The sequence below is a fragment of the Narcine bancroftii genome, chromosome 4 (genome assembly GCF_036971445.1).
Source record: "Narcine bancroftii isolate sNarBan1 chromosome 4, sNarBan1.hap1, whole genome shotgun sequence".
Lineage (NCBI taxonomy): Eukaryota > Metazoa > Chordata > Chondrichthyes > Torpediniformes > Narcinidae > Narcine > Narcine bancroftii.
In genome coordinates this window covers 93,043,254-93,069,690 of record NC_091472.1, presented here as the reverse complement: position 1 = coordinate 93,069,690, position 26,437 = coordinate 93,043,254, and the positions used below count along the sequence as shown (strand labels likewise).

The 26,437-nt window shown below is 39.8% G+C and overlaps 1 protein-coding gene across 9 annotated transcripts in view; it reads left to right on the top strand.

Annotated features, from left to right (window-relative positions):
* The window catches only part of LOC138760843 (parkin coregulated gene protein homolog), a 314,744-nt gene that overhangs the window by 123,851 nt on the left and 164,456 nt on the right, over positions 1–26,437 (top strand). For 4 of the 9 annotated variants that reach the window (XM_069932054.1, XM_069932055.1, XM_069932057.1 and 1 more), the window contains one exon: positions 6,527–6,613. The exons of the other annotated variants lie outside the window; for them this stretch is intronic. In XM_069932054.1, coding sequence (XP_069788155.1) covers positions 6,578–6,613 — 36 coding nt within the window. In that variant the 5' untranslated portion in view covers positions 6,527–6,577. The remainder of the gene's footprint in view (positions 1–6,526; positions 6,614–26,437) is intronic. 9 annotated transcript variants of the gene reach the window in all.

Sequence of the window (26,437 nt, the reverse complement as noted above, 5' to 3'; positions counted from 1 at the left end):
CCCCATTCATTGATGTAATATTGATTGACTAGAATATATCCATCTCTTCAACTCAACAGATTTGAGCCCCAATCCTTCCCTTTTCCATTCAGTGTTCCCATTCATTGATGTAATATTGATTGACTAGAATATATCCATCTGTTCAACTCAGCAAACTTGAGCTCCAATCCTATTGAATCTAGAACAAGCATCTAACTTTCAATGCATTCTTTGGCAGTATGATTTATAGGCTGATTTTTGCAAACCAAATCAGAGGTTCTCTTCAGAATTGCTTTAAACAAGTTAGCCCACTTTGGATTGTTAATTAGAAGAGTAACAAGTTTGTAGATCCACTATAAACATCTGCTGTTTATCTTTTGAAGAGATATACACTGTCACTATAACATTTTAAGTTCAATTTGTAAGGTGTACACCATTTGAACATTATCACCATTAGGGGAGACAATACTTTCTGCAGGTCCAATATTCTACCATTAGATGGCACTTTATCAGCACTGGAAGCTCAGATATCAGAATCAGAATTTATTGTTAGGAACAAGTCATGAAATTCGGTGTTTTGCAGCAGCATCATGCTGCAAATGTTCATATTATAACCATCTTATACTAAACTACATAAAAAATTAAAATAATAGTGTACGAAAAGTAATGCAGTGTCTATGGTTCATTTATTATTCAGGAATCTGATGACAGTGGGGAAGAGCCTGTCCTTGTGCTGCTGAGTGCTCGGCTTTAGGCTCCTGTACCTATTTCCAGATGGTAGCAGAGTGAGAAGGGCATAGCCTGGGTGATGGGGGTCTTTGAGGATAGAGGCTGCTTTTTTAAGACATTTCCTCATGTAGATATCCTCGATGGAGTGAAGTCTGGTGCCTATTATGTCACAGGCCAAGTTAACCACCCTCTGGCACTTATTCTTGTCTTGAGAGTTGGCACCTCCGAAACCGAGTCATGATGCAACCAGCCAGAATGCTCTCCACGGTACAGCTGTAGAAGTTTACAAGAGTCTTCTGTGACACATCGAATATCCTCAGATACCTCACAAAGTATAATTGCTGACGAGCCTTCCTTGTGATTCCATCAACATGGAGGCTCCAGGACAGATCCTCAGAGATGTTGACACCCAGGAATTTGAAGTTTTTGAACCTCTCCACTACTGAGCCCTTGATTAAGGACTGGGTCAAATTCCCCTGACTTTCTCCTGAAGTCCACAATCATCTCCTTGGTTTTGCTTACGTTGAGCTCAAGGTTGTTGTCGTTATACCATTGAACAAGCTGATCTTTCTCCCTCCTGTACACTTCCTCATTGCCATTTGTGATTCTGCTGACAACTGTGGTGTCATTGGCAAACTTGTAGATGGCATTGGAATTGTGTCTGGCCACATAGTCATGGGTGTATAATGAGTAGAGCAGTGGGGACCACACACATCCTTGGAGTGTGCCTGTGTTGATAGTCAATGAGGAAGAGATATTGTTTCCAATTCGTACTGACTGTGGTCTTCCAGTGAGAAAGTCAAGGATCCAGCTGCAGAGTTTGTAGCTTCTTGACCAGTATTGAGGGAATAATGGTATTGAAAGCCGAGAGCTGTAGTCAATGAAGAGCAACCATATATATGAATTGCTGTTTTCGAGGTGATCCAGAGCTGAGTGGAGAGCCAGCATTATTGCATCTGCTGTGGAGCAATTGTGATGATAGATGAATTGCAGTGGGTCCAGATCTTTGATTTGGTATGTGTTAATTCTGGCCAAGTCCAACCTCTCAAAGCATTTCACCACAGTTGACAGCTCACACTGCTCTTCTTGGGCACCGGGATGATTGTTGTCCTTTTGAAGTAGGTGGAAACCTTTGACTGCCGCAATGAGTGATTGAAAATGTCCGTAAACACTCCAGCTAGTTGGTTGGATATTTGTCTCACCCTGTCTTTCTACATCCAAAACCTTTGGTTTCCACCATAAAGATAATTGTGCTGCTTTGACGTTATTTATCTATTTATTTAGCATTGGCAATTTGACTGTTCAGCAAGGTCTGAGGTGATGCTTTAAACTGGAATGCTTCTCTGGAGGCTTTCTTCCACAGATTTTAATATTGAAACTGAAAAGTTGTTCCATTTGAAACATACTAAACATGATAGAATTTGTGAAAACATGGTGAATTGGAAATGATGTAAGATTTAAGAGCTGAAAAAAATCTATAGTTAGCATGAAAAAAATCAGTATGCATGTTAGTCTTTTCTGAAATTTAGGAGTTGTGCATGAAAGTTACTCTTGCTGAACAGAATCATAATGGTAGTGTACACAAAATGCACACAATAAAATGGGTTTGACTGCATTCATTTCATTCGCTTCTCGTTAATGTAAATTCTCGACAGTGCCATGATTATTGTCTAAATCGTGTACTTGTGTGCTGTTAATACAATTATTTGTGGCATTTAACAGAACAATTTAAGTGGAGGCAGAGGGCCTGCGTTTATAGCTTTCTTTTCTCTTGCCTGTAAAACAATTGCATTCTCTCCGTTTTGAGATTGGAACTGTGAAGAAGTGTGTTTAAAAGACATTTGGTTATATTATGTTCTCACAACTCGTATTCAAAATAAAACAAATACGTCATTTGTAGTTAAATTTGGTGCCGATATAGGACCAAATTTCACTAATCAGGTGATTACAGAAAAGCCCCCCTTCCAAGAACCAAGTAGTTGGAGTCAGAGGTCACATGTTCTGATCTGTACTGACAAGCTGTAAAAGCAAAGCATTTGCCAGAATCAATGGAATGGTCACATTCCAGAGAATTAAACCTGCAAACCCAGAAATCACTCAATTGCAATAGATTTTTTGACAATAACAAAAAAAATGCTTGAAACATTCAACAGATTATGCTACATTTGGCTTCAACAAAAGCTCTTATCTGATTAATTTGCCTCATCTGATGTTTTCCACATATTAACCAATATAGAACCACAGATTAATAGAATATTACAACACAAAATAGGTCCTTCAGCCCTTTTGGTGCGTATAAAACAATTACTCTGCCATCACACTGACCTGATCCAGTTTATTTCCCTCCATACCCTTCCCATCCATATACCCGTGTTTATTAAATCTTAAAATTGAGCCCACATACACTTCTTCAATGGGCAGCTGATTCCATACTCCCACTACTCTGTGTGAAGAGGTTCCTGCTAATGTTCACCTTAAACTTTTCCCCTTTCACCCTTAACCCATGTCCTCTTGTTTGTAGCTCACATAACCTCAGTGGTAAAAGTCTACTTGCTTTTATGCTATCGATACCCCTCATAATTTTGTATTAAGAGGAGGAAAGATTAAAACAAGAGGACATGAGTTAAGAATTAAGGGGCAGAGGTTTAGAGGTAACATGAGGGGGAACTTCTTTACTCAGAGAGTGGTAGCCGTGTGGAATGATCTTCCGGGAGAAATAGTGGCGGCGGAGTCAATTGTATTATTTAAGAAAAGGTTGGACAGGTATATGGATGAGAAGAAGATGGAGGGTTATGGGCATTGTGCAGGGAGGTGGGACTAGAAAGGGGTGTTTGGTTCGGTGCGGACTAGAAGGGCCTAATGGCCTGTTTCCGTGCTGTAATTGTTATGTTATATCTCCATCAAATCTCCCATCATGTTCTTGGAAATAAAGTCATAAGATGTTTAACCTTTCCCTGTAACTCAAGTCCCTGCAGTATCTGAGCAAATATTTTCTCCATGAGTTCAATCTTATTGATATTTTTCATGTAGTTTGATAACCAAAACTGCACACAATACTTCAAATTTGGCCTCACCAATAAGTTATGCCACTTTACCATGTCATCCCAACCCCTATACTCAATACTTTGATTTATGAAGGCCAATGTGCCAAAAGCTATCTTTATGACCCTATCTACCTGTGACACCACCTTCAGAGAATTATGTATCTGTATCGCCACATCCCTCTGTTCTAAGGCATTCCTCAATGCCCTACCGATTATTGTGTCCCCAACCTAGTTTATCCTTCCAAAATGCAACACCTCACACTTGACAACATTAAATTCCATCTGCCATTTTCCAGCTCATTTTTCCAGCTGGTGCTGATCCCTCTGCAAGCTTTAAAAGCCTTCCTCACTGTCCACTACACCTCCAATCTTTGTATCATCTGCAAATATGCTGAAGCACTTTACCACATTATCATCCAGATCACTGATGGAGATGGCAAACAAAAATAGACCCAGCACAGATCCCTGAGGTACATCACAAATCACAGGCCTTCAGTCTAAAAGGCAATCATCCACTACCTCTCTGACTTCTCCCTTAAACCCAATGTCGAATCCAGTTTACTACCTCATTGAATCTTCTGAGGTGGAACTTTGTCAAAGGCTTTACTCAAGTCCATATAGATAACATCCACAGCCTTTCCTTCATCAACTTTCCTCAAAAAACTCTATAAGATTGGCCTACCACGCACAAAGCCAAGTTGACTATCCTGAATCAGTCTCTGACTATCCAAATACAGAATCTTGGGTTTGAATCCAATTCAGACTGATAGATTCAACATCTTCTTCACTGGCTGCTAAGTTTTACCCAGACCCTGGATATTCAAAGCAAATTAAACTGCACCATCTCTCACATAACTGAGACCAGCTAACCCAGCACAGAAACAAAAATTAAACCTCCTCAGCCTTGATCAGCACAGCTCAAGAATTTATCTTCCATATGAGATTTCACTGTACAGAAATGAATTTTATAAAATAAAATTAAAGCACTTTGATGTGAAAATTCTGGACAACATTTTGAAATTCTTATTTCATTTTCTTAACAATAAATGAAATGAAAAGGCAAGGATAGACAGTGATCTCATGTAATCTCATCTGTATTTGGTATTGTGTCTGTATTATACTATGTACCTGAGATCATTGTTATGGTTTCCAACGATAGAAGAGGTTTCATTACCCATTATGCTGATTGAGTTTAAGACTGTCTCCTTTCCACCAGATCATTACCTCCTTCCCTCTCTGGTCAGAGAGTTACCTTTCCCCGATCACACCTCAGCTTTTTTCTCTTCTAACCTCCCATCTGTAGCTATCTATGACCTCTTTACAATTAACCTGTGCACCTCCCCTAGCCCTTCCTCTCTCCTCTCCTCTCCTCCTCCCCCCTACAACCCCCATCTTTTTTATTTAGCCACCTGTCTGTTACCCTTTACTTCCTGTGGATGCTGCATGACCTGCTGAGTTACTCCAATACACGTGTTAACTCTAAGCCAGTTAAGCAATGAAGCAAGAATATAAAAGCTTATTCATTTTGGAGGAATGAACTGCACAGATTATATTATTTAAAGTTTAAATGTGTTTTAGTTCATATCTGTTGTTAGAGCATGGAGTCTTAATTTACCAATGAGAGAGAGAGAGAGAGAGAGAGAGAGTGTATTTGTGTGTGTGTTTAATGGATGCACATTTTGAATAGGGTTTAAGTGTAGTTGCCTTCATGTTGTCATTTACATGCTGCCCTTTGATGATATGTGTGGACATGATTAAATCATCACATGTACATCACAAACATGGGTCCTCTACCGACATCACCTACGGCTCCTAGAACGCTTCCACCAGCGTTGTCTCTGCTCCATCCTCAACATTCATTGGAGCGACTTCATCCCTAACATCGAAGTACTCGAGATGGCAGAGGCTGACAGCATCGAATCCACGCTGCTGAAGATCCAACTGCGCTGGGTAGGTCACGTCTCCAGAATGGAGGACCATCGCCTTCCCAAGATCGTGTTATATGGCGAGCTCTCCACTGGCCACCGTGACAGAGGTGCACCAAAGAAGAGGTACAAGGACTGCCTAAAGAAATCTCTTGGTGCCTGCCACATTGACCACCACCAGTGGGCTGATATCACCTCAAACCGTGCATCTTGGCACCTCACAGTTCGGCGGGCAGCAACCTCCTTTGAAGAAGACCGCAGAGCCCACCTCACTGACAAAAGACAAAGGAGGAAAAACCCAACACCCAACCCCAACCAACCAATTTTCCCCTGCAACCGTGTCTGCCTGTCCCGCATCGGACTTGTCAGCCACAAACGAGCCTGCAGCTGACGTGGACATTACCCCTCAATAAATCATTGTCCGCGAAGCCAAGCCAAGCCACATCACAATCATTTCATTATCACTGTGCAGTGCGAAATCTTGGTTAACTTGTAATTTCCTTCAGCTAACCTTTGACTAAAATCACTATCTTCAATCCCTGTCACATATTTTCTACCTATATCATAAAATCTATTCCCCCTTTCTTCAAATAGCCACTCTCAGGCTGAACATAATTGTTCAAACAATGGTATCTTGTTTGACTCCCAGGATGAGGTTATAAAATTCCAATCCTCTGCATCACAAAAGCCATCTGTTCTCATTTCTGTAATATTGCACCCTATCTTATCCCTTCCTGAGCCCATGTTGTTGAAATTAAGGTGCAGTTTGTGAATATTTATCACATGCCCTCTGATCATTCGCTTGCAATACTTCTGTCACTTCACTCATGATACATTTATGTTTTTTAGATATGCTTTGCATGACTTTACCAGTCTGAAGAATGTCCGACATTTCAGCAAATGAATGACCAAAATTCCAAATCTCCGTGTCTTTATGTGAGTTTGGATAGCATTCTGGAAATGCGATAAGTAAAGAAGTGGGACTTGCAAGGCCAATGTGGGAACGTCCTATTCATTAGCCCGTTGTTTGAGGAATGCCTGCAGTTCATTTTAGACTTCAGGGATTCTGGGAAATTGACAAGGGGTCCAGGAGGTAAAATGTCAGAATGGGAATGGCACCCTCATTTCTGTTCTGAGCTTTTTACACAGCATGTTTATTTGGTAATGATGGCTACCCATTCTTTACACTGCTGACACTTACATTGTCATTGTGGTATTTCAGTAGCATCCTCATTTGGGACCCCGAATGGTAATGAAGGAGGAGTAGTGTGGGCGTAAGTGTGGTCCTTCTTGCTGTCACAGGGGTAGGTACCAAGGGGATGATTAGTGGGAAGGGATTAGTGAATGAAGAAGTCCCTCCGAAAGGCAGAGAGAGAAGAAGAGGGGAAGGAAGATATGTCTAGTTGTGGGATCATGTTGTAAGTGACAGAAATTGCCAAGACTGGTGGTGACATCTGCTGCTAACCCCTGCCTGGCCACCCACAGGCCGGAGCACCCAACGCCTCCAATGCAGGTTGCCACCTCAGCCCCAGTCGCCTACAGGCACAAGATCCTGATGCCTCCACCCCTAACCCCAATCTTGGTCACCTACAAACTGGTACACCATCAGGGCCTGACGCCATGCAAGGGTTCACCCCCTTGAATGGTGTTCTGACGTAGCCCTCAGAGACAGATATCACAGGGTCCTCAGCCTTGTCATGGATTCTTGTAGGCACTGTTTGGTTCTTTTTCTCAAAGCAGCCATTGTAGATGACATTTTCCAATCTCTCGTACTTCCCATTTTCAAAACGTCATCTTCACAGAAACATAAGCGAAGATATTCCAAATCATTATCTTAATACTCCAATAAATCAAACTCTGTAGATGCAGCTGTAAATAGCTTTAATTCGTTGATATATATGGATAAACATTTTGCATAACTTCTCATTAAGATTTTCATAACTTGTGTAAATAAAGCATTGTCACAGTGGCTACACTGCTAACTGAAGGATCGCACAACCAGACGGGTTGAGTTCAGTGAGCAAAAACTGATTTATTGCAGGCTGCCTGGCTGGTCTTATACTCCCAGCCCGGACCTGGCTGAGAACTGCGCTGGGGGGCCCCGATGTCACTGGGGCATCACGTGGGTCCCCAAGTGCGGGCTTCTGAGCCCGGTGCCGAGGTCGGGAGGAAACCCCCGATGGTGCCACTTTGGCCAGCTGCCCCATCATGTGCATGACAAGTGGGGCCGGTTCGTCTGCCTAATGGCATACCACCACAGCATACTGTATAATAACAAGGATATTCTTCTTTAAACGTTTAAACCAAAATTAAGATGATTAAAATTAAATAAACAAAATAAGATTAAATAAAATAAAATAAGATGAATTCAAAAAGGATTATGATGCTTACACCTCCTCCATGGTTCTTCAAAGAATGAAAGCAAGCTTCCCATATGCCCAGATATTATGACAAATGACATCATAGTAACTATAGTAACACTATAAATGACAATCTTTCTTAAAGGGATAGTTATAAAATTAACTAAGAAGTAAAAACACAATGTTTTTAACACAATGTTTCCACCCCTAATTTTTATAATAGACATTAATGACTAATACATAATAATTACTATTACAGGCATAGAAGGTATTCAACTCATTGGGTAATGAAGGATCACAGCCATCTATAGTGTTTGCCCTTGCTTTGTAGGCTGTAATGGCCTACACACCTGTCTCTGTCTCTCGCTTTGCTTCAGAGATGGCCTTCCGCAGGTCGTACCTGGACTTCTTGTAAAGATCCCGATCCCCAGCCTTAAATGCCCTTGTTCTCACCCTCAGCAGGTTGTGAATTCTCTGATTCATCCAGGTTCTGGTTGGGGAACACCCATATGTGTGCATGGGCACACAATCATCTATCCAGGTTTTGAAGTCATGACACCTGTTGCATTTTCATTCAAGTCTATGGGTGAGTTCTTGAATATGTTCCAGTCCACCAACTCAAAGTAGTCCTACAGATGCTCCTCCAACTCCCTCGACCATACCTTCACCATCTTCCGGCTCTGCTTGTATGTCCATACAACCAGGTGATCAGACTTGCCTAAATGCATTCGTGGTATGGCTCGGTATGCATTTTATATGGTAGAGTAGCAGTGGTCGAGTGTGTTGGTTCCCCTGGTCTCACAGTATTGGTGATAGTTTGTCAGAAACTTCTCGGTTGACCTAATTGAAGTCCCCCACGATGATCAGGATGTGCTGTCTCATGGCTTTTAATCACAGAACTCAGTCCCTCCAGTGCCAGCCTGACGTTTGCCTGGGTCGGAATGTACTCTGCGACCAGGATGATAGTGGTAAATTCCCTCAACAGTTAGAATGGGCGACATTTGATTGCCAGATGTTCCAGGTCGGGGGAGCAGCATTGGGACATGACCGTCACATCTGTGCACTACAATTAATTGATGACACAAACACCACTGCATTGAGAGAGGTTGTGGCTGTCACATGATGACACTCCTCCCTACCTAGTCGGAGGACACACCAGCTGTCAATCAAGCTCCTGTTCCGCCCCATCTATCAGCACACACTTTGCTGTTGACCCATGTTAATTATCTGCCCTACATCCTCCAGCCTGCCCTGTACTTGACCTCAGGTCATTGGCTGCCAAAATACGATTAGCCTGCCTAGCTCTGAGCCATTGGCCCCCCAGTCAATCACCTGGGTTGGACTCCCTCGCTCTCCAGCACTATAAAGGTGCATGTGCCCTTTGTTCTCTCTCTTGCCATCTTCGAGGGACCCCCTGCTCCTCCCTGGGCTGAGAAACTTGGACCTGTGCTGGAGAAGCTGCTGGTGAGGTAAGGGTACCGTTTAATAGGGGTTGGGAGTGCTGATCAATGTCCCTAAATTAGCACAGAGCTCTGTTCGCCCAGAGCCAAGGAGTGGAAGGACACGAATTTACTTTTCCCATGATTATATGCATGTTTTTTTTTCCCTTGCCTGTTTATTACCTGTGTGCATGTTTCATTGGCACTATTATTTTTCTCAATGCTGGCAAATTCTTATTGCCAACCAAGTATGGTTCCCACGCTAAATAATAAGCTGTATGCGTTTGTTCCCGTTATTATGCCCTTTCCATGGTTGTTGTATATTCTGTGTGTGTGTGTGTGTGTGTGTGTGTGTGTGCTGTGTATAACCACATTTTCCCATGGCTTTTCTGCTAGCAAGTAAAGCTTTTTGCTCTCGAAGCCTGTGTCCAGATCCTTGCCTTTGAGACATACTAAAGTTGTTTCCTCACTCACAACAGCCACATCCCCTGGTTTTTCCATACACCGCTGTTCAGTCAGTGCCATGGAGGATGTAGCCCTTAGGCTGCAGCATCATGTCTGCAATGTCCATGTTTCTGTAAAGCACATGACACAGCACTCCCTCATTTCTCTCTGATGTTGAAGTCTGGCTTGGAGTTCAAGTTTGTTCTCCAAGGATTATACGTTGAGCAGGAGGATAGTAGGGAGCAGAAGCCTCAGGTTCCGGCATCTCAGCTTGACTTGTAGCCCCACCCCCCACCCCGTGTCCACATCTTCAGGTCTTCTTTACCTGGCCTGTGGATCGTTCCTGTGGTGTTTTAATGGTCCATGCACTGTCCTTTTAAATCACCCACAATGTCTGCTGTTTGAGACTCCCACAAAATTTAAATGGCCCCGTTGTTTGTCAAGCAGTCAAGTTTAGTTGATTTCTTCCCTACTTCTGTCCTACCAGCAACATAAAAAACAAAACAATTTTTTTTTAAATTTTAAATGTGCTGTGGCCTCCAGTGGAGGGCTGTATAGCCCCTGTTAAGAATGGCTGCTTTATACGACCATTCCAACCTTCTCTTCTTATCAAGATTCCAACACTGGATCATTTGTCCTCTAATCATACAATCCACCCTTTATGACTCATCTTCCAGCACCTGAGTCAATTTGTTTCTCCTGGCTCTCTTTCCTTTTATGTGGCATGTACCAATCCTCTGCCTTTGTTTGTCATATTTCAACCTTCTCTTCTTATCAAGATTCCAACACTGGATCATTTCTCCTCTAATCATACAATCCACCCTTTATGACTCATCTTCCAGCACCTGAGTCAATTTGTTTCTCCTGCCTCTCTCTCCTTTTATGTGGCATCTACCAATCATCTGCCTTTGTTCGTCATATTTCACTTCTCCCTGGTCCACCAACCCCATATAGGCTCCTGTCTCACCATCCCACTCTGTCCTCATTACATTGACTCCTTTACTGCATTTAACCAATCTCATTAATAGGTTTCAGCTCGAAATGTTGGCTATTCTTTTTCTCCCACTAATGCTAGCTACTTGACCTGCTGAGTTTCTCCAGCAGATTGCACGGTATTTAGCAAAATGCCCCTGTGATTTGCTTTTTAACATGGTTGGTTAAAGATTCAAGAGATTCCAGGGCAATCCAAGTGAAATGATACCTTCAATATTTCTGTTATTTCCAGATTTAATCATGTTAATACTCCTTTAGCCCTCCTTCAACCAGGAATGACTACCCTCCACTGCACATCAACAATTCTGTAATAGACAGCGTGGAGAGCACAAGTTCCTTGGAGTGTTCCTTGGAGTTCATTTAACTCGTGACCTATCATGGACACTCAACATCTCCTCTCTTGTCAGGAAGGTTCAAAAAGCAACTGCACTAACTGAGAAGACTGAAGTGTGCAAGGCTACCAGCCACCAATATCTCAGCCTTCTATAGGAGCTCTATTGAGAGCATCCTGGCTGGCCGCATCACAGTGTTTTATGATCGCTGAGGAGAAATGGATCAGAGGTCAATCCACAGGACCACATGAGTGGCAAAGATGATCACTGGAATCTCCTTCCTCCTCATCAACGTGATCTACTTGGATTGTTGTCTGAAAAGGGTGCACAAAATGATTGAGGATCCCTTCCACCCTGTACACAGCATCTTTCAGCTGTTCCCTTTGGGGAAGAGGAGTATTACAGCCAGCACCACCAGCTAAGGAACAGCTTCCCATGGGTAGTGAGAATGCTGAACGACTAAAGGAACTGCTCACACTAACCAACTGAGACTCTTATTTGTACAAAACAATATTTATTATATAAAATACTTGCCCTGCATATGTATTATTTGTCTGTAAGTGTGTTATGTCAGGATGTGTGACTGCATGTTTTGCATCGAGGACTGGAGAATGCTGTTTCATCGGGTGCAATCAGATGACATAAACTTGACCTAAATGTAAGTAAATGCTCAGGCAGTATCTGTGAAAAATGAAACCATTGCTTGATCTGCTGAGTCTTTCTAGCATTTTCTGTTTTATTTCAGATTCCCAGCATCAGCACATTTTTAACTTTCATTTCCTGTAAAAAAAAATGCTTCAGAATGATCATTTCAATATTCCTCAATACTCTGCGTGATTTTCTCTTCTTTGGAATCTAATGGGCTACATTTAAAAACTGTCCAATCAGTAACTGTCAACACCAAAAGTGTGTTCCTTGATACAAAATGAAATGTTTGCTCATAGAATACTTATGCAAAGAAGCAAGCACAGAATTTTATGTGGATATATCCCTTTCCTGACAAGGTTCACTCTAGATACTTGTGACCTTCGGACCATACTTCTCCACTTGCTAACCTCTTCATTTCATCCCTTCATAAACTTTAAAATGTTCTTAGCTTGATATTACTTTTCCCTCTCCATAATATATTGATGATTCCCCAGCCAAATGATTTCATGTGCTTGCCCAATTATTTGGGTACTCATCGACTTATTCTTCACCATTGTAAGACCTTTGGATTTCTCATCCTCAACATTACCACAAGCACAGTTCCAAGTGATCTCATGTATTTTTATATTGTTCTTGATGTCTCTTTTTTTTCTTGTTTTGATTTATTTTCTTTGTTTTCTGAGTCTTGGCAAACAGAGAACACACCAGAGGCTGCAATCCAACTAGAGGGATTCACAAAGGAACTCAGATTCTGGCAACAGAGGGGGGCGGTGTATGCTTTTGAGTGAATACCGTCTGGTGCACAGACATTAGAGTCATGTCGACCTCCTGCTCTCCTGCTTTCAGAGCAAATCTTGATTAAATGCAGTCCCTTCTCTGAGTTCTCATCAGTGACTCTCACCAGAGTTTAAATCCCTCCAGATGACAATTACAAGCAGGGATTTGGAGAGCTGCATGATATGATCAGTAAGCAAGAGATGGCTTACCCTGACACATAGTTTTGATTTTAATCAGGCCTGTCTCAAGAAAACCTTGCCCAATTATCACCAGCACGTAATCTGCTGTACCAGATGTCCCAGCAAACGTGATTAGTGCTGCAGCAAGATACGGATAGCCTACCGTTCTTTCCCAAGAATGCATTTTAGCAAGTTTGACTACCTTGCTGGGCTCCTTCTGCCTTCATACAGATAGAGACCAAAAAGAGAGGCTCCAGAAATCAGGACAGCCAGAAGGTGGTAGTGGTTGGCTGAAGAATAGTTACAGGACTGCCTCAAGTCAGTGAATTGGGCGGTATTCAAAAAAATCAGCTGAAGATTTGAATGATTGCAACAGGGTCTTACAAACTTTATCAAAACAGCTGTGAACAAATATGATCCCACCAAATCCTTCACGGTTTTCCTCAACCAGAAGCCCTGGATGGGCAATGAAATTCAGAACCTGCTGAGAGACAAATCACAGGCATACAAGGAAAAGGTACGAACCACGAAAAGCCATCTCCCAGGCAAAGTGGAGATTCCAGACGAGAATGGGAACAACAAAGGATATCTGATAGTTGTGGCAAGGCTTAAATGACATAACCTGCTACAAAACCAAATCTGGTGCAGTTAGAGAGAGCAAAGCTTCTCTGCTCCTGAGGACTTTTGAGGGATATAGGGTACCAAGAAAAGAGCTTAAGGGGGGCTAAGGAGAGCAAGAAGGAGACATGAGAAGGCCTTGGTGTGAAGAAGGGTGACAGGAGTGGAGGTAGGACCAATTAGAGATAAAGTTGGGAAGTTGTGCCTGGAGGCTGTGAAGTGAGTGAGGTCCTCAATTAATATTTCTCTTCAGTATTCACCAAGAAGAGCAACCTTGGTCATGGTGAGGACAATATAGGTGGGGTAAATGTTCTAGAGCACATTGATATTAAGAGAGAGCGAGGTTTGTACAAAAGGAGTGATGAGTTGATGTACAGGAATGAGATTGGAAACTTGGCTGAATGGTGTACTAACAACAACCTCACACTCAATGTGACCAAAACCAAGGAACTGATTGTGGACTTTTGGAAGGGAAGGGCAGAGGTATAGGGTCCACTGATCATTGGGGTATCAGAGTTGGAGAGGGTGAGCAAATTTAAATTCCACGAGTCACTATTTTAGGGACCTTTCCTGGACCCAACATACAAATGATACTGTGAAGAAAACATATCAGTAATAAAAAAATATCTTTTAAATTAGAATCATTTATTGAGTCAGTTGGCAAACTTTTAGTTGTTAATTGTAATTTTTTTTCTGAATCTTGGACTTTAATGAATATTTATGCACCTAATATTGAAGATGAGAAATTTCTGTTGGATTCTTTTCTTAATTTAAATCAAGCATATGAAAAAATTATGATTAGAGATGATTTTCATTGTTGTTTGGACTCATTATTAGATAAATCTCCAAAAGCTATAGTTCGGACTAAAATGGCTAAACAGTTGATAATGTTAATGAAGGATATGAATTTAGTAGATATATGGAGAAGATTAAATCCTAAAGAGAAAGACTTCTTGTTTTACTCATTTCGACATGATTCTTATTCTAGAATATGTTTATTTTTGGTATCAGCACATCTGCAAGGTCATGTATTGAAGGCTGAATATAAGAGTAGAATTTTGTCTGATTATTCTTTGATATTAATAACATGTACAGGTTCAGAGAAAATTGATAATACTTATTGATGGAGATTTAATTCTTTGATGTTGAAAAATGTAGAATTTTGTTATTTTATAAGAGATCAAATACAGTTATTTTTGAAAATAAATATGGACTCAGTAAATAGTAAATTTGTTTTATGGGATGCTTTAAAAGGATATTTGAGGGGAAAAATTATTAGTTTTACTACTAAAATTAAGAAACAACATGTAGTTGAAGTAAATAAATTAGGAGAAAGATTTTAGAAAAAGATTTACTACAGAATTCAATGGAGGTTAAGAAAATATATTTGACTAATATGAAATTAAGATATAATTCATTACAAACTTAAGTTTGAGAAGCTATTACAGAGAAGTAGACAAAGATATTATGAATTAGGAGAAAGATCTCATAAGGTTTTAGCTTGGCAGTTAAAAATGGAACAAGTTTCAAGAACAATAAATGCAATGAGGAATGATTCACTGATTACAAATAAACCTCAGGAGATTAATGATGTGTTTAGAGAATTTTATGAAAAATTGTATACATCTGAAATAGAGGAAGATGAGGTTAAAACTGAATTTTTAAAATCTGATCTGGATTTGCCTTTTTTGAGTCATATAAAGGCTAAAGATTTGGATGCTTCTTTTACTGCTAAAGAAATAATAGACACACTTCAATCCATGCCAAGTGGGAAGTCTCCAGGTGATGATGGTTTTACTTCTGAATTTTATAAAAAATTTCAAGACTTATTAATTCCATTATTGATAGAATTATTGAAGCAGGCGACAGAGGTTCATTCTTTTCCGGACTCTTTTTCTCAAGCAATTATTACTGTTATTCTTAAAAAAGATCGGGACCCATTAAAACCCGGGTCTTATAGACCAATTTTGTTGTTGAATGTTGATAATAAAGTTGTAACGAAGGCTCTGGCTAATAAATTGGCTAAATATTTACCAGATTTAATTCATTGAAATCAGACAGGTTTTATTAAAAATCGTTATTCAGCAAATAACATGGTGAAGTTGATTTCTTTGATCAATATTTCTCAGGAAGGATCAAACCTACCAATGGTTATTTCATTGGTTGCAGAAAAGGCCTTTGATAGAGTGAAGTTTTTTATTTAAAGTTTTGGAGATATTTAAATTTGGCCCAATATTCACTGGTTGGATTAAGGCTTTATACAGAAGACCTACTGCTACAGTTGTGACAAAAGGACAGTTATCTTTACCTTCTATGTTGACTAGATCGACTAGACAAGGCTGTCCTTTGTTGCCGGTGCTATTTGCATTAGTTATTGAACCTTTGGCTCAGATGATTAGACAAGATGCTAATATTAAAGGTATTAAGGTAAATCCGATGAATTTAAAATTAATTTATTTGCAGATGATGTTTTGATATATTTAACAGAACCTCAGAATTCTTTGAACTGTCTGCATGATAGATTGGAACAATATGGTGAGATATCAGGTGACAAAATCAATTGGGAAAAGAGTGAGAATATGTGATTAGCGAAAATGGATTATTCTTCTTGTAAGTATATTGTGAAGTTTAAATGGTCAGATCAGATTAAGTATTTAGGTGTTAAGGTAGATAGTAATTATATTCATTTATATGAATTAAATTATTATTTGTTATTATCTAAAATTAAATATGATTTGAACCAATGGAAAGATTTACCAATTACATTCATAGGAAGAGTTCATTGCGTTAAATTGAATATTTTTCCTCGGATTCAATATTTATTTCAATCTATTCCTTGTAAGATTCCTCAAAAAATGTTTTAAGGACTTGAATGCTTTGGTGAGGAATTTTTTATGGAAGGATAAAATGAAAAGGGTATCTTTACAAAAATTAACTTGGAAATATGAATTAGGAGGTTTGCTACTCCCTAATTTTCAAAATTATTATGATGTGGTAGAGTTGAAATTTATTAATAGGATGTTTTAATTGGACAAACCATTGATATGGGCTAATATTGAATTATCTCAAATTGGTGAGAAGTGGTTGGATCAGTTTACTTATAGATGGAACTCTAACTTATTGAGTAGTTATAATTTACCTGTTTTGAAACATTTAATGGATTTATGGTATAAAAAAGATGAAGATATAGGTACTCAAGGCAAGATCTCAGGTAAAGCTCCTTTGTATCAAAATAAGCTCTTCCCCTTTACACTTAATCAGCTTTTGAAGTTATGGGATCAAAAGGGTATTAAATTTGTGCAAGATTGTTATGAAGAAGGATATTTTATTTATTTTCAGAGAATGAAAGAGAAATATATATCTTCAAATACTCTTTTCTCTTTTAATCAAATTAAAGCTTTATTGTTGGATAATTTTGGACATAAAACCTAGATGGTCTAAATTTGAAATTTTACTTACTGAGGGTGGTAAGAAGGGATTTGTAACTGAGATGTATGCTTTATTGCAGAATAAAATGCCTAAATTGGATTTATATAAATCTAGATTGAATGGGTGTACGATTTAGGAATACTTATTTCTCAGGATGATTGGATGAGTTTATGTAGGGATAGAATGACGAAAATTATAAATGTAAGGTATCATTTAGTTCTTTATAATTTTATTCATCAATTATATTTGACTCCAGAAAAATTAAGGAGATGCAATTTAATTTCTTCAGATTTATGTTTTAAAAGTCACAAGGCAGTAGGTTCTTTTTTACATTCTTTCTGGCTATGTGAAACAGTAAAACCTTTTTGGAAAAGACTTAATGAATTTTTAGAAGTTATTTTGAAAGTGAAACTTTCATTAGCTCCTTTAGTATTTTTGTTGGGTAATATTAAGAGGTTGAGTTTAGAATTAAGATTAAAGAGATTTCAAACTGCATTTTTGAGATTGGCATTAGCTGTAGCTAGAAAATGTTTAGCAACTACTTAGAAAAATGAGACTGATTTGAGTATTCAGAAATGGCATACAGATTTGAGGTCTTGTATTCCATTGGAGAAGATAACATAATTTGCGTGATAATTATTCTTTTTATTGTAAAATTTGGAGCCCTTATTTAGATAATATGTAGTTGAGTTTTTGAAGCCCCTGGCCGCACAGTAGTGGTGTTGCTCCAAACCATGGTAATTAATTGATGAATTTTGTTGTTATAGTTAATCTCCTCTTCTTCCTTTTTTTTCTATTTCTGGGATAAGTTAATAGGGGTGGGGTTGGGGGATTATGGAGTTGTAGGGGGTTAAGTTTTTAAAAAATATGTATGTACTTTTTTCAAATTTTTATTAATTTTTATTAATTATATGCTTTGATATATGCAACATGATTTCAATAAGTAAAATATTCAAGAACAAAAAAAGAAAACACATCAGTGCCTCTACTTTCTCAGGAGTTTGTGGACATTTGGTATGACATCAAAAAACCTTGGCAAACATCCACAGATGTGTAGTGGAAAATGTGCAGACTGGCAACATCAAGGCCTAGTATGGAGACACCAGTATGTCTGAGTGGAAAACCTGCAAGTGGTAGGGGGCACAGCCAAATACATCACAGGAAAGACTCCACATCATGGGGAAAATCTAGATGGATCTCTGCCATTAGAGAATAGCAGCAATTATCAAGGATCAACACCACCCGGGACACACTTTGTTCTCATTGCTGCCATCAGGAAAGAGATATGGGTCCAACAAAACTTGTACAACAGGTTTGGGAACAGTTGCTATCCCTCCACGATCAGACTCCTAAACCCAAAACTTAATTAAGGACTCATTTAAGGACTCTTACTTTATTATTGGACATTTATTTTCTGTAATGCACAGTCAGTTTGTTTACATTTATTTATTTTTCTACATTTCTCTCTTTTGTATACACATCTTTTCTTGAGTAGTTTTTTGCACAACCAAGTAAGTAGAAATTCTGCTTGGCCCAGAGAAGAAAAGAATCTCAGGGTTGTATGTGATGTCATGTATGCTCTCTTACAATAAATCTGAACTTTGAATTCTTTCATTGCTTCTGGAGGTAACATTTTATGATATGAGCAAGAATACTCTCATAGATTAGCATATACAGACTTCATATTCAAATGCTATTTAAATGTGGCAATATTTCTGTAAAAACTCAAGCAAAATAAAGAGTGTGAATTGTTTACACAGTGAATTGAGAATAGAATAAACATTTCTTAACAGGAATATGGTGCGTATGGGAATTAGGTGTGGAGGTTGAAGGAGTAGGGAAGATTGAAAAGATTAATGTTGCAATATTTTCTTTGCTTTTAACAGTATGATGAATGATGGAGGAAGTAAACTTGAAAAATTAGTTAATAGTAAATAAGCAACAATGAGAAAACCTAGGCAGAGCTTTTAGGCAAGTTGAAACACATAAATGGTAAATAAATAAAAACTAAAATTCATTTTTAAAAGATGCATAATGATTAAAAAGTAGCAAAAGGTTGATAAAAGAAATACATGTAAATAATCAAAGGTTAACATTAAAAGTGAATCTATACTTAACAGTTCTGTACATTGAATCCATGAAGCATTAGAATTGAAAATTGAAACATTAATGCAACTTAAAGGGTGAGCAATACAAAATAAAGCAAGATTGAGATTCAATTCTTAATATGTTTGGAAAGAATGGGATGCTTGGAAAAGAAGAGGGACCTGCTGATGATAATAAAGATAAAATTACAAAACAATAACCATACAACAATTACAGCACAGAAACAGGCCATTTTGGCCCTTCTAGTCCACACCAAACTAAGTACTCTCCTCTAGTCCCACCTAACTGCACCCTGCCCATAACTCTCCATTCCTTTCCCATCCTTTTACCTATCCAATGACAAATTTGACCCTTCCACCACTACTTCTCCCAGAAGCTCATTCCACACAGCCACCACTCTCTGAATTACTCTCATGTTACTTCTAAACTTTTTCCCCTTAACTCATGACCTCTTGTTTCAATCTCTCCTACCCTCAAGGGAAAAAAGCCTATCCAATCAACTCTATTTATCCCTTTCATAATCTTAAATACCTCAATCAAATCCCCTGTCAACCTTCTATGCTCCAAGGAATAAAGACCTAATTTGCTCAATCTTTCTTTGTAATCTAGATGGTGGAATCCAGGTAACATTTTTGTAAATCTTCTCTGCACTCTCTCTACCTTGTTGATATCCTTCCTATAATTCAGTGACCAGAACTGCACACAGTAGTCTAAATTTGGCCTCACCAATGCCTTGCACAATCTCAAAATCACTTCCCAACTCCTGTATTCTATGCATTGATTTATGAAGGACATAAATCAAATACTAAAACCTTCTTCCCCACCATATCCACATGAGATTCTACCCTCTGGGAACAATGCACCGTTATTCCTTGATCTTTCTGCACCACTGCATTTTTCAATGCCCTTCCATTTACTATGTTTTGATTATTCCTACCAAAATGAAGCTCTTCACACTTATCAGCATAAACCCCATCTGCCATCTTTCAGCCCACTCTTCTAAGCAGTCCAAATCCCTCTGCAATCTTTGAAAACCTTCATTATCCACAATTTCACCTATTTTAGTATCATCTGCATATTAACTAATTTAATTTAACACGCCATCATCCAAATCATTAATGTATATGACAAGCAGCAAAAGGAGACCAGATAAGTGTGAACAAGAATCTTAAAGACTGTATCCAGAATAATGTAATAGTAAGGTTTACAGATTGTCCACAGATATCCAGAGAGGGTTATAAAAATGTCTTTCCTAATTTGCTGTCCTACTCAGAAAAAAGGCATACTTGGTTTTGCCATTGATGGACTGAAACATAAAGTAAAGTTGGTTATTGGAGTGGACTGTAACTGAATGAAGTTGAATGTTTTGTTGGGGTTTTATTAATGCTCAGGTGGAGGCAAGTAGAGTGTTGTACCAAGAAGATTCTTGGAAGAATACTCCAGATATACAACAATGATGTGCCTTGTTGATAGTTAATCAAAGTACTGTAAATATCCGAGTATAATGAGAAAAATATTGTACCGAAATTCGACCTCAAAGTGGGGGGGAGGGTCGCATTATACATAGGAGTAAATTTTTTTTAAAAATTCTGCCAGTTTTAACGATAAGTAGGATTATCAGCAGTAGGATGGCAGCGCAACTAGGGGGGGGAGAGATGGCAGCGCGATTCATGCGGGCGGGCGGAGACAGGGCAGTGCGACTCGGGCGGGCGGAGAGATGGCAGTGTGACTCGGCCGGCAGAGAGACGGCAGCACGACTCAGGCGGGCGAGGGGAGGAGAGAGATGCCAACGTGACTCGGGCGGGGAGAGATACACCAGTGTGAATCGGGCGGACGAGGGGGGAGAGACGCTAGCGCGACTTGGGCGAGGAGAGAGACACCAGCGCGACTTGGGCGGGTGAGGGGGGAGAGAGATGCCAGCACGACTCGAGCGGGTGAGGGGAGGGGGGTCGTATTATACACGGAGGTAAAATATTTCCCCCTTTTTCCCCTCAAAAGTTGGGGGGGGGTCGCATTTTACACAAAATGCATTATACACGAATATTTACGGTAAGTAGTAATTAAGTAAGTTGTCAAGTCCATCATTATAATCATGTTTTAGCAGCCATTTTAATCAGATGGCAGTCCTACTTATTATCTATGATATTGTTGTTGGGGATTGGATGATGGTAAATGCTGTTGAATATCAAGAGGAAATACCAAACACTAAAGTAAAGCTGGCATTTACCATTTCAATTAAAAAAGATGCAAGCCTTGATTGCATAAAAGTGTGGAAGATGTCTCTGAAAATTCTGTGAATAAGTGGAGAGAAGTCTTTGTGTGAACCTTAGAACTAGGTGGGAAACCTGACAACTCTAGAGAGAGCCTTCCTTCTTCAACTCCTCTTTTTTTCTCCTCTCACTGCCATTCTCTGGGAAAGGAATGTGCCTTCTTTGTTGCATGATTACACATGATACCGCAGATAAGACAGATATGTGAAGCCCTCTCTGGGGAATGCAGCAGATCTCCTGTAGGTGGTTCAGGCAGCAGAATTATATAAAGGAGTCACTGATGTCTATCTCCTCCAAGTACTCATGGTTTCTTGCCTCCTGAGAATGAATGGGTCATTCAATGGATCAATGCTATTGATTTCTAAGGATATTTCTTGGTGTCTGTGTCCAAGGAACGGTAGCTTTTCACTTCAATCCCAGAATGCTGCATATGTGCCATGTGTAATTCCTTGGACTTTAAGGAAGCTAGCATCTTGGCGCCTCACAGTTTGGCGGGCAGCAACCTCATTTGAAGAAGACCGCAGAGCCCACCTCACTGACAAAAGGCAAAGGAGGAAAAACCCAACACCCAACCCCAACCAACTAATTTTCCCCTGCAACCGCTGCAACCGTGTCTGCCTGTCCCGCATCGGACTTGTCAGCCACAAACAAGCCTGCAGCTGACGTGGACTTTTTACCCCCTCCATAAATCTTCGTCCGCGAAGCCAAGCCAAAGAAAAAAAAAGAATTCCTTGGACTTTAAGGAAGCTAGTAGTGGAATACAGCAATTTGGTAGATATGGCCTTTATTATTTAAGACTGTGATGATTCAGAAGCTTGAAGGTGACAATGACCTCCATTAAGAGGGTGAACACTCCAGGAACTGATGCATAGCTGGAGCCCCACCTGCAGGTGCTGGCAGAACATGGTTATCAAATGCATTGTACCAAAATAATTATTGGTTGACAAGCCATCTTGGCCAAAGGTCTTTTTTTTCTTTGCTGCTGTGGATGCCTTGCTTTCTGTTTTGGGTCATTCTGAACATCAGGAGGACGTGAAGAAGATTCCTTACTTCCAATTATGAAAATGCATTCATCATCTCAGTATTCATCTGAAGTTGCTCCAAATCTCTACCTGTAATCTGTATCCCACTTTAACACCATGAATCTGATTGGATTTCAGCTGTATGGTCCACATTGTATTAATTGTACTCATGTGAATCAGTTGCATAGAGGAGGTGTCAATTGTGCAACATATGAACAGAGGCATGGATCTCACCCATCCCACCTTCAAAATGTATTTAGTCCGTGAAAGATATAAACTTACACCTATGAGTGCACCAGTAAGTCTTTAGTTTAATGCCTCCTAACATGTGGTCAAACTTAAATTTCTGACTCTGCGTGCTGTTATGATCCATTTTGTGCAATGACTAAATTCTGAAGTGTTTAAAAAATAACATGAGATTAAATTTCTGATTGTGACCAAAATCAAGCTAAAAACAGCAAGAATATAAAGAAAAGTGAAAATCCCTTAGTCAGAAAGCTTTCAAAAGCAGCAGGTGAGTCTGAAGAAAGAAAAATAGAAATGTAGAAAAACACAAAAAAATTGGAAGAGAAACTCAAATAAAGGATCATGTAACCACATTAAAGACAGATGGAAGTGAGATAATAAAAAATACTTATTCCTTCCTCACCATCCTTGGCAGTCCTTGGGGTCAGTGTGTGATTTGTAGATGCCACCATAGATCAGATAGGATGCATGTAGGGTGAGTCAGTGGATCGTCCTTCATTTACATTTGGTTCTATTCACTGCCAATGAATACTCTAAAGTGCCATCCCGAGTACTCCTTCTTCATTTTGAACAGCCACAAGTTAATGAGGATGTTACACTTTTTCAAGGTTTTGAGAACATTCTTGAATCAAACCTGAGTCCACCAGATAATCTTTTGCTGTGAAGGAGCTTGGAATAATACAATATCAGACATGTAAATAATGTAGCCTGTCTATTTAAACTGAGTGAGTGTAATCCAGACTTCAATGCTGCAGATATTGACCTGATGTCAATTAGCTCATGGATTTACAAGACTTACAGAACACATAATTTGTTAAACTCTCCAGTGCTTTGAGGTGCCGAGGTGATCCAGAACCATACAGGAGGGCAAGGATGCTTGCTGCCTGGTGGACTTTGAAATCCTGATCTTCACGCTCTCTTTTCCTCATATGGCTAAATGCTATTATGATGCAAAAGGCAAATATGAATTTTGTAGTGAATGCCTACTCTCTGCGAGATTCTCCCAAGATATAGGAAATTGTCAACATTTTCCAGGATCTTATCATAGATCCTTATTGATGAAGTCTGATGTTGAACAGCAGAGCCCAGTTGCTGAGGTCATTTGTTTTGCAGATGGTAAGTGTAAGCTTTATTCTTTCATATGCTTTAGAAAACAAGTCAATGATGACATGGAGCACAATCTCTAGAAATATAGAAGCGGTGTCTGGGTAAATGTATTTTTTCCAATCCTACTATAGATAAGTTTCTGCATAAACAGGAAGCTTGCTGTAATCAGGTACAATATTGCATTGAGTAAGATAAAGAAAAGTTGGAGTGGTGATAAAGCCTTGCTTGAGATCTATCTGCATTATGATTGGGTTGGTTGTTGACCCATTGGTTAAGATCATGCCTTGTATCATGCCATCAAAAAGCACACATAAGAAGGAGATGAAATTCTATTAACAGCCGAATTTCAGGAGGATGCTCCACACTCTCTTTTGATTGAGGGAGCCAAAGAATTTTGTGAGATCAAAAAGATCATGCTTCTCCCAATATTTCTCTTGGAGTTAGCACACCATGAAAATCATATCCACTAACTCTCTAAATGGATACACAAATGGAAAGATGTCAATAAGATAGAAAGAGTATAGAGAAGATTTACTAAGATGTGGCACAGACTTTAGGGACTGAGTTACAGGGAAAGGTTAAACTGGTTAGGACTTTATTCCCTGAAGCATAGAAGAATGAGGGGAGATTTAATAGAGGTACTTATAATTATGAGGGAAAGTAGACTGAGTAAATGTAGATAGGATTTTTCCACTGAGGGCAGGTGGATGGCAATGTTGACGTAGCAGTTAGTGCAATGCCTTTACAGCGCCAGCGATCGGGACTGGGGTTCGAATCCCGCACTTCCTCTAAGGAGTTTTTACATTCTTCCTTTGTCTGCATGGGTTTTCCCCAAGGGCTCCAGTTTCCTCCTACTGTACGAAACGTAATGGTGGTATAGGTTAATTGGATGTAAATTGGATGGCACAGGCTCATGGGATGAGATGCTCCATGACTGGATGTTTAAATTTAATTTTAAAAAAAACCAGAGGACATAGATTAAGAATGAAAGGGGAAAAGTTTAGAAGGAACTTCACACAGAGAGTGGTGTAAGTGTGGAATGAGCTACCAGCTGAGGTGGTGAATACAGGCTCAATGTTAACATTTAAGAAGAATTTGGACAGGTACATGGATGGGAGTGGTACGACGGGGTATAGGCTGGGTGCAAGTAAGCGGGTCTAGGCAAAAAGAAATAGTTCGGCACAGACTATAAGGGCTGATGGAACCTGTTTCTGTGTTATAGTATTCTGTGGTTCTACGCTGACTGATTGTGATTCAGACTGTTATTTGGTGTGCAGCTCTTTAGCTACTAGAATGAAGTGGTTGAGTAGGATCCTGATAATGACAATTACAGCGTCCTACTCAACCCCCTCTGTAGTGACCATAGACACATAGGAGACTGCAGATTCTGAAACCAGAAACACAATCTGCTAGTGAAATTCAGTGGATTAAGTAGCAACGGTGGGAGAAGAAGAATGGTAGACATTTCAGCCAAAATCATCTTTCAAGACTCAATAAAAGGTTTTGGCTTGCAATTTTGAGCTTTTTTTTCCCCACTGATGCTACTTGATCAACTGAGTTCCTGCTGCCAATTGTTTAATTGCAGTGACGATAATTTGATTTGTTTCTAAGTGAATCTAGACCAGATCATTTATTGTGGTTATAGTGAAGGATCCTCAATTCAAGGACAGATTAATGGTTATGTAGCGGCGGCTACACTGCACCTGCAATAACAGACAGGTTGAGCTCAGTGAGCAGACGAGTTTATTGCAGGCTGCTGGGCTGCACTTATACTCCCAGCCCGGACCCAGCTGAGAACCGCGCTGGAGGGCGCTGATGTCACCCGGGCATCACGTGGTCCCCAAGCGCGGGTTTCTGAGCCCCGAGCTGGAAGGAAGGGAAACTCATGACGGCGCCATTTTGGTCGGCTGCCCCGCCGCGTGGCTTACAAGTGGGGCCAGTTCGTCTGCCTTGTGGTGAGCCGCCACACATGAAACATTCTTTAAAACATTCCCTCTGGTAGATGCTCAATCCTTAATGAGTTCACCTTCATTCTTTGTTCTTAATGGGTGGGGTCCTGTTGGTGCTTGAACTCCATGTGGTTGCTTGTGAATTGTTAGACTTCCATTGTGGAGACCAGATTGCTAAATCTCCAGTACCTCTTGGCTTTTATCTTAAGATATAAAAAATGGTGGGGTAATTAAAGATGTAACAATACACATAAGCACCATGGAACCCAGCAGTTTATGCAGCATCCAAGCCAGACAATAATCAGTCAATGTTTTGGGGATGCCAAGATTGGGCAAATGCCCATATAAGGTGAGAAGGGAAGTGGGGAGGAACATAGGTTTACAATTGATTTGTGAATGCCAGTGGGAGGGTAAAGAAAAAAAAGGAGCTGAGCGATGATGCAGAGGGCCAGAAAAAGATGCTCTCTGGAAGGAGGAAGGAAGGGAAGGAGTTGGGGTTTGGAGGAAGGATGTTGTAGGTGACAAACAAAAGAAAGAAAAGGAAAGGAAAGGAGTTAGAGGGATGAATGAATCTGAGGGGAGTTACTTCCCCCACTACAGGAAGCATCCTCTCCACATCCACTCTATCTAGCCTATGCTGTTGGTTCATGATGTGTTTGGAGTTTGGAAGTAGAGTAAAAGTAATATACTTTGATTGGAACTGGAGTGGTTCCTCATATTTGGACGTCTCTGGGATTTTTTTGTTGCAGATGGATGCAAGTTAAAAGTTAGATTATTTAGATAGCTCCTGGAAATTGCAGAGACGACATTGACAGATGTGGACATAACTATGCTTGATCCA